This window comes from Volvox carteri, assembly GCF_000143455.1.
Source record: "Volvox carteri f. nagariensis unplaced genomic scaffold VOLCAscaffold_52, whole genome shotgun sequence".
Classification (NCBI taxonomy): Eukaryota; Viridiplantae; Chlorophyta; class Chlorophyceae; order Chlamydomonadales; family Volvocaceae; genus Volvox; species Volvox carteri.
The window spans coordinates 625,961-634,331 of record NW_003307595.1 but is presented as its reverse complement, the minus strand read 5'-3'; the positions used below and the strand labels follow the sequence as shown (position 1 = coordinate 634,331).

General features: G+C 53.2%; 2 protein-coding genes across 2 annotated transcripts in view; both read right to left on the bottom strand.

The window, feature by feature from the left end:
- The window catches only part of VOLCADRAFT_96458 (uncharacterized protein), a gene marked incomplete at both ends in the record, with an annotated part of 9,779 nt that extends 8,293 nt beyond the window's left edge, over nucleotides 1-1,486 (bottom strand). Inside the window, 4 exons of the mRNA XM_002955471.1 lie at nucleotides 64-283; nucleotides 446-844; nucleotides 982-1,078; nucleotides 1,365-1,486. Of these exons, the coding sequence (XP_002955517.1) occupies nucleotides 64-283; nucleotides 446-844; nucleotides 982-1,078; nucleotides 1,365-1,486 (838 nt within the window). The remainder of the gene's footprint in view (nucleotides 1-63; nucleotides 284-445; nucleotides 845-981; nucleotides 1,079-1,364) is intronic.
- Nucleotides 1,487-5,884: 4,398 nt separating this feature from the next.
- VOLCADRAFT_96457 (uncharacterized protein) lies at nucleotides 5,885-7,876 on the bottom strand (the record flags this gene model as incomplete). Its single annotated transcript, XM_002955470.1, has 5 exons — nucleotides 5,885-6,034; nucleotides 6,371-6,475; nucleotides 6,871-7,010; nucleotides 7,412-7,493; nucleotides 7,787-7,876. The coding sequence occupies 5 exons, from the start codon at nucleotides 7,874-7,876 to the stop codon at nucleotides 5,885-5,887; spliced, it is 567 nt and encodes a 188-aa protein (XP_002955516.1).
- Between the last annotated feature and the right edge of the window lie 495 nt (nucleotides 7,877-8,371).

The following is an 8,371-nucleotide window of genomic DNA, read 5'->3' as shown; positions in this document are numbered from 1 at the left end:
CGCCGCCACCAACACAAGCCGCGGCGGAGTCCTTGCCACCTTCATGTCTACCATCTGCCGTACCGACCGCAGTAGCGCTGTCGGCGCTGCCGCCGCCGCGAGGCGTTACGCCGGCGCTCGGTACCCCGTCACTGCCGGCATCGGTCGTACCCACGACGGCTTCTTCCTCCTCGTCGTGATTGTGTACGATTGCGTACCGCCGTACGGTGGAACCATGCTCGTCCTCGACCTGGTACGGCTCCAGTAGCTCCGGAACTAGGCAAACCAGTGATACGAAGCGCTCCTGCATGTACGACACCGCGGCGGTCAGCCCGTATGGCCCGGAGGGCCGTACGCTGCTGCCGTTACCGGCGCCGCCAGCACCATCCCGCGCAGCAGCAGCAGCAGCAGCAGCAGCAGCAGCAGCAGCAGCAGGCCCGGCGGCGGCGGCGGAGTTAGGTTGAACCGGCTCCGGAACCGCCAAGGCGCTCAACCAGACGCGGATGAGCTCTTGCTCCATGCGTTTTCGGAGCCGGCGTGGCAGCTCGTCCGAAAGAATGCGCAGCTCGGTTCCCGCGGGCAGCGTTTGTGACGGGACCGAAGCTGTCCCACGGGTCATAACGCCGCCGTCACCGCCACTGCCACCATCTACAGAAGACCAGAGAGGAAGCTGCAGAGCCGCGCGACTTAAGCGAATTTGGATCCGTACGTCGGAGACGTCGTAGTGGGCTGCTGCGGCGGGTGAAGGCTCGATTTGAAAGTTTAGCACAATGGGAAAGGGCGCTGTAGCAGGAGCTTCCGTTGGGTAGGTGCGTTGGAGGTGCAGCGCCCGGCCCCAACGGCTTTTCAGCACCTGAAGCTCCTCCTACGGCAGTAGCAGCGGTAGCAGGTCGTAGCTTTAGCTCTAGCTGTAGCTGCAGGCGCTGACAGCTGCCTTTCCATCGAGGATGGTAAAGCCCTATGCCAGTCAGAAAGCCAAGCTGTCATGACCCGGTCACGTACGTACCTGAAGCAATTGAAGCTGCCGGCGATTATCCGGTGCCTCGCTTGGAGAAGGCATTCGGCCGTCTCGTCACGTCGACGGGGATCAACCGACGCCCTGAAGTTGAATCACCAAGCGCAACGTTTATAAGTTAAAGATTGTGGTTGCATCCTATGAGTTTATGAGCAACACGAAATTCAGGCATGAGCATAAAATCAGGAAAGGAAAGGAATGTGGCCTGCGGAACTTCACATGGAAGCTGCCCATAATTTGGAAGCTGCCCATAACTTGAAAGTCTTGTTCGCAAGAGTGCAAGCGACAAGAACATGAATACCTTCCGTCAGAACACATGTGTAAGGCTTAAGGTCAGTGTCATCAGCTCGTTGCGCCAGGTACGACTTACCGTTGTTTACAGCGAACGCTGGTGATGAGCTGCGCATTTGCCAAGCAAGTGGTATGAACTTGAAACTCGACCATCAATGTGACTCTATCTTTAGTAAGCTTGCGCACACCCTCTCCTTGCATTGACTAGCACTACGTCAACACGTGCAACTTATTATAGCAATAGTAGCTCATAATAGATCGCGACATAGTCCTGACGGAATGCCTGAAGAGAAACCTTCGCCGTCGTCGTCATCATCATCGGCAACCACCGCCGCGGACGCCGGCCGGAAGACGCTGCATTCCGACGATCCTGAACCTGATGCACCCGGGTCAAATCCAGATTCATCATTAGAAACCCCTGACAAGGAGGCTTCAGAAGCGGACCTGTCGCGATGTCCCATCTGTCAGTTCATAGAGGCTGGAGAGTGCAAGGTGCAACATCAGGTGTGACGAGGAATTCTACTGATATGGAACATGACCTCATTGCGGATGCCGCTTGTATGTGTTAACTTCACGCTCGAAGCAAAGCACTGCGGATTCCCGCACGAGCAGTGCATTTCCCCTCGCCCAGCCCAAGCCCGGCTCACGCACGTTCCCTGCTTCCACTTGCTTTGTGTAGGTTTTGCTTCCCACCTTTACCCTTCCTACCCCGTTGCCCCTTACCCTTTGGGTTTTTTTCCCGAACTCAACTTTATTCAGACGTGGGTATCATGTCGTAACGAGGCCAAGGCAGCGGGCAAGGACTACATTGAGGAGTGCCAGGATCATGTGGGTTCAGTTAGCGGTTGGTGGTTATTGGTATCCGATTGGCAACATGTAGAAAACCTCTAGGCCGTTTTAATCGGTGTGCTGGAATGTGGGGACTTAGCTTTAATCGCCAACAACTGAAAAAACGCCAACGAAAGCCGTCTTGATGATCATCATTTACCATATGGGCACAGCCCTGTTTATATCATCGGAGCCACCGTCATTGAATTAAATATGGACTTACGGGATTGGATATAACAGTAAGTAACTGTATCCCGTAGATGCCTCCGTACTTATCGTACAGCTAGAGCTCACATTTTCCTCGCTTTTCTGGTTTCCTTGTCCTTCGACACTCGCCTGTTGTCAGATTCTAGCCACTAATAATTTATAGGCTTAAGGACGTTTATTTTAAAAAATAAAAAGGGTGGGGCACGAAGGTGAAGGACGCGTTTGAACGCGGTGATGACACGGGCCACAGAAAGGGCGCTGTGCGATAATCTCGGGTAACTACTTTGGTTATGCTCGTCCAACCAACCGTTAACTAACCAACGGTCAGCAAGGAGCGTCAGTACGTCAACTTAACAGGGCCTTCACCATCCTCCGCACTCAGCGCGCCCAACACATCACACCTCACTTCCAGACACGCCTGCTGTCCGTGTTGACATCTCGGTCTCTCTCTCGCCTTCCTGCCTTCCCCCGTGGTTCTGGAACTTACATGCTGTCCAATGCCCACACGGACTAAATCCCGTTGTCATAACCGCCTCGACCGTTGTTAGTTTAAGGCCTTTCTCCAGTGCGCGGTGGAACACCGGGATTATTACGAACCCTTCCTGGAGCTCCTGGGCGGCCTGTCAGATGACATGGACGAAGACGCCGAGGCGGGAGTACGGCAACAAGGCGGCGCGGACGGCGAACAGCAACAAGAACAAGAACAGCAACAAAAGCAACAGCAGTAGTAGCAGTAGCAGTGGCGGCAAGAGCATTAAAGGAAGGGCTGATATTACCGGCAGTACCTGCTGAAGAAGAGAGTCGTAGAAGTTGGAACAACAAGGACCGGGTGTGGTGGCAGGTGGCTGGTAGGACAGCCAAACACCGGGAAGGGCACCTGCTACAAGGGGAAGAACACGAGTGGAGTAATTTGTTACATGTAGTCTTTCTGTCTGTCTGTCTGTCTGTGCCGTGAGTGCCCTGAAAACCGCATCTGAAGCTGTGCGGAGAGGAGGTGGATGGCAAGTATCGGCGGCGGATACGGATCCCCAGGGGAGCCCAGAGCTGCGGCAGGTGAACAGATGTCGCGGGATGATGGGCAGAGACCAGCCTTATTGCCGGGCGGCGCCGTTTCCCTGTTGTGTGCGGTCTCCTGGAGATGCGGCTATCGCTAACATCGTTCCGATGTTGAGAAATTCCAGTAGGAAGTTGGAATTCCAGTTCCCTGTAAAGCGGTTCCGATATTTTTTAAAAAAATGCAAAAGCAGCTGCAGGTAGTTGATTCCAACAAAGACGGGAAACAGGCCGACTCTCTACAGCGAGCATTCACAGGCTGTCATACTTTTTGAGTAGATGCTGTGCAGGCCGCTGGTTGCTATCTAGTGCATGGGCGGCCATGGTTAGCAGCCCATGATACGGCACCTCGGCCCTGATACGGCACCTCTCCAGTTGGGCAGCAGCTGACAAAATCATCGGCACTGTTTGAATGAAACACACAGCGGGTACCTTAGCATAGCATAGGGGGGTTGCAGGTGTGCTACAGCCTTTTGCCCTGCTCAGCACGAGACAGATGGAGAGCTCCTGTAGTGGCACTGTCGTCCACGTCGTCGAAATCGTTTCCGTTCTCCCTGTTTCTCCCTTACGATGCGATACATCCTGTAATATCTCAGCATCCTCACCATCCAGCGTTTGTTCACTGGCCATTCACGAAATCTATAGACGGATGGGTTTAAATCGGCTCCATGGCAAAGTTGACCAGCCGCTCCACGAGCAGGTTTTTTTCAGCGCGACTCTGCTGCCTATTTGGCAAATAAAGCTAAAGCGAGACACATATCATAAACCTTTGTACGCTCATCGTGCACCTATCGTAAACCTTTGCACGACGCGCGTGCGAAGGCTTTTCAAGGACGCGTATGAATTCCGTGATGACGCTCAAAGCCTTCCGTTCGTTCACGTTGGCTACTGTATCACGCGTAGCCTACGAGGGACGAATCGTGTTTGCAAGCCCCTTAACGCCCATACACTGGGGGAAAGAAGACGGAAAGAGGGGAAAGGAGCGATTACTACTGCTTGCATTTTACCGGGTACTCTCCCTCCCCGTCCTCTCACACCCGCAGATGAGCGGTGGGGGAGGAGGCAACCCTGCTTCTGATCGGCATCTGAGATTAAGTTTCATTACATGTTTTCCTACGCTTGCTTCGGGAGTAAGTCGCCGACCAGAGGGATAAGCTACCACCCCGCACAGCCTCCCTCTCACAGTTTTCGTGAGCTGTTGGAAAACCGTTTTGATAGACGCTTAAGCTTGCTGATTTAGTAGTCTGCTACGACACTAGATCAGGATCAGATGCGATGAGTTAATATATAGTTCGCATGACTTCAGTTTTGTCTCTCTCTCGCGCGCGTGTTGCGATGTGGATTAGTGTTTTGTTCACAGAAAGACTCATGATCTCTACAGATCATGAGCCCCGCGCTTCAGTGTGCTGCCGTCCTTCAGCCCTGCTGTGTACGGATCCTGCTTTTGGCGAAGAAGGATGAAGAAAAATCAAGACAAGCAGCTATGCTTTTCTGCAACATGCCATGCCTACGCAAGCATATAATTACTCTGCGCGATGCCGGGCAAGGATTATTTAAAAAGGGGGCCGGGGTTGGAGGTTGAAGCACCAAGCAGCAATTATCGTTCATGCAACTAAGCAGCCAGCTTGTACGGATTCGAAGGGGCCCCGTTTTACCCGGCTCAAGGAAACCGACACGTTCCTGGATGATTATCGCATTATTATGAATGTTGTGCAATCGGGTATATATTTCGTAGACGGTATGATCCACTCACTCCGGTCCCTGAGGGGGGGAAAGTTTCGCCTTGACCTTTGCGTCCCTTTTCAGCTCTCCCCATTGGCAAGGCCTGGGTACACCTTTCGCCCGGGTACCGATTTTGGACTTAGGAAACCGGAGGAGGGCGCGCGCAGGAGAGTTGGCGAACACACCACCTCTGAATCGACCTCGCGATTTCTCTTTGGCAATCCTCCTGTCAAGGGATTGTGCCCTGCTGAAGGGCGTTTTTGGCCGTGGGCTTGCGGGCACTAGGTGTAACACGCAGCGTGGAAGCGGAGCGCCTCAGTGACGAGGTAAAACTGAAAAATCATCCACCAAGGAGTCGTCTGCGAGTTCATGCTTCAGGGTTGTGGCACTTTCACCCATGTGGTGACAGATTGTCCATTGACATCCCCCCCATGTGCATGGGATCAGTGTTACTGTATTTCTTGTGTACGTTGTGTGCACGCGCATGCGATGGAGGAGGGCGCTATCAGTAATGCTTGTCGTTACGCAACAGATTAAATATGCAAAGATACGGTTTGATAATTCCTCGGTACGCCATCCATCAATTTAAATCCACAAGAAATCCGTGGACCTCACAAATCCCTGGAAAACCGTCAACCACCGGTGTTAACTCCAATTTACATCGAAAAACGCCTTGAAACTGGCGGCAGGGCACGTCGCCGCCATCGCACCTATCCTTGCTTACTACCGGCTATATTTCTTAAGCTGTAGCTACGGCTGTTTCGGCTAGTTAAGGTTGTTGAGATACAACTACTGCGGCCGCGGCGGCTGCTGCAACCGCGCATCCGCCGCCGCCGTCCCTTCCTGGTGTCGGTCCGCCTCCACCGCCACAACTTGACGTGCAAAGTCAGGATGCGGATCCGCCGCTCCTGAATCTGTGGGAGCCTTATCCAATGCCACCTGAATAATGCAAGCAAAAGGCGAGTTTTAGCGTGCCAAATGTGGTTTAAAACGTGATTTTTGACGTTGAAGAGTTATTCAAAAAATTCTGTTCGCAGTGCATCCCGCGTGCAGGTCCTTGTCAGATGATCCCATAACTCTTTGACGTTCTGAAGAGTTCTGCAATCCATTCGCCCACATGTTATATTCTATATTCTTCTCAGCTTAACCTTCTTCTCTATTCGCTTCATCCCATACCCCGCCGAAATCAGTCCTCAAGTGCTCAATAACGGAATTCCGGCTTTCATCGGTTTTCGTTCCCCGTTACCGCTTTCACCCACATCCACCCTTTCGTACCATGCGCGCAAACTTGTCCGCGGCGCTCTGCAGCTTGGATGCAATGCCGCTGCGACCCACCAAACCCCCGCCAGAGGCCCTTTCAGCGCTGTACGCTGCCTCCGCCTGCAGGGCCAGGTGCACAACCACAGCGAGCCCACGTCCACACCCTAGGCCCGTTTCAGCACGCCATTGATCTCACGTGCCCCGTGACACACTGGCGACCAATCAAACGAGGTACGGAAGCCGCACACGGGCTCGCTGCACCTCTCTGGGTAACGCAACCGAGGTGCACCACAGCCGAATTCCCACCTCCACCTTCACCTTCCCCTTCACCCGTATCCAGCTCGCTTGCTTGCTGCATGGAGCATACACATATGACTGTGCCGTGCTGGAGCTAGTCACAAGGCGAGGCTCCGCGACGCAAAGCTGATAAATGAAATACGATCATCACTACAACAGCAACACGGCTATCGAGTTCCCGAAATGGGAAAAACCAATTGCACTGCATGTAACCGTACCTGCTGTGCCAAACGCTGTGCCAGCTCTTCCTCACTGGGGAGCGCATCGCGGGAATCCGGCACCCCCACCGACCCCATTACCGCCACCGGGCTCAGGTGCCGCTCGGCCGCAATTGCACTGGCGTATTTGCCGAAGGCGCCTGCGAATTTACGTCGACATTGTGTGGACTAGGACCTGGCCACTTGAAAGGTTTGTGTGCGCTTTTCGCGTTGGTGTGGTGTCGAGTTGTGTTGACGACATTATTATATCCATCTCAATCATTCACTCGTTTTGAAATACTTGCGCGCAATCTCCGGTTTCGATTTACGTGGCTGGGCAGAGCACAGAACAGCGAGTCAGCAAGAAGGGAAGCCTACGGGAGCGGAGCATGCTGCGGTGCGCGGCCCAATTCATGGCCATATGTTTTGCGAGCGCTTGGAAAATGGACGGGACAGAAATGGGGTTGCCACCTATCTACGGCTGAATTTCTAACGAAGACACGCAAATGCAATGAATAATTCGGGCAATCGTATGAGTAAGGAAGATTCAAGACGCACACACCAGCGGCAAGCGACGGTGGAGAGTTCCGCGGCGGGTCCTGACCACCTGTGTCCTCCTTGTAAGATATCGTGCGGACAATTGTCTGCAGCGCGGCAGCACCAGAAACAGCAGCAACAGCAGCGCAAAAAAAGAAGATAGGAAAAGGAACATGGACAGTGGCAGTTTGGCTCAACTAGCACTCTGGCAGGATAAAAACATTCGGGAAAAATGTTTCCTGCCTATCTACCGCAACAAACGTTCGATAAGGCCAGGAAGACATAAGCTAAAGGCAACAGGCACTGATGAGCACGCTATCCTCTCCTGCCTGCTTGCTGTGGAATGCTTTTCCCAGATGCGTCGAGAGGCTCTGCAGCCCAACGGATCGCCTTCGCACACCTCGTGTTTCAATGCCGCTAGCAGCTCGTCCTCGGCAGCGGCGCGGTAGCTCCGAGCCGCGCGCTCTTCAGGGCCCGCCCCTTCTGACATTGCAACTTGACTTCAAAGGCAAACTCCGAGACAGTTGTCCGTCGAATCTTTACGGGGCGTTTACAATACAACTCTACAGTTTAGAAGTACATTTCAAAAGACCCCAAAATTTTTATATGCTGCTTGATTCGTGGTGATAATGCGTGTTCAAATGCCACGGAACGAATGGACCTGTCGGACAGGGCATGGGCCGCTTTCAGGTGGTACAGCAACGATGCTTGTGATACACATAATCTTCAGATTCCATTCGTTAACTCCCTCGCTTGATTTATCCCATACTGACAGCCGCTACTGTCATGGGTTGAAATGCAGGGGCCGGCCCAACAGATAAACAATCCAAAACAAGCTGACCCACGGGTCAGTTAAATTGCCTGCGGCACCCTAGCTCATACACACATCGAAACATAAGTTAAGGCGACTCCTTTTGATTTGCGAAATCCAAAGTTTGGTTATGCGCGATGTCTCAGCTCGCGCCGTGTATGCATGTGTGTCTGT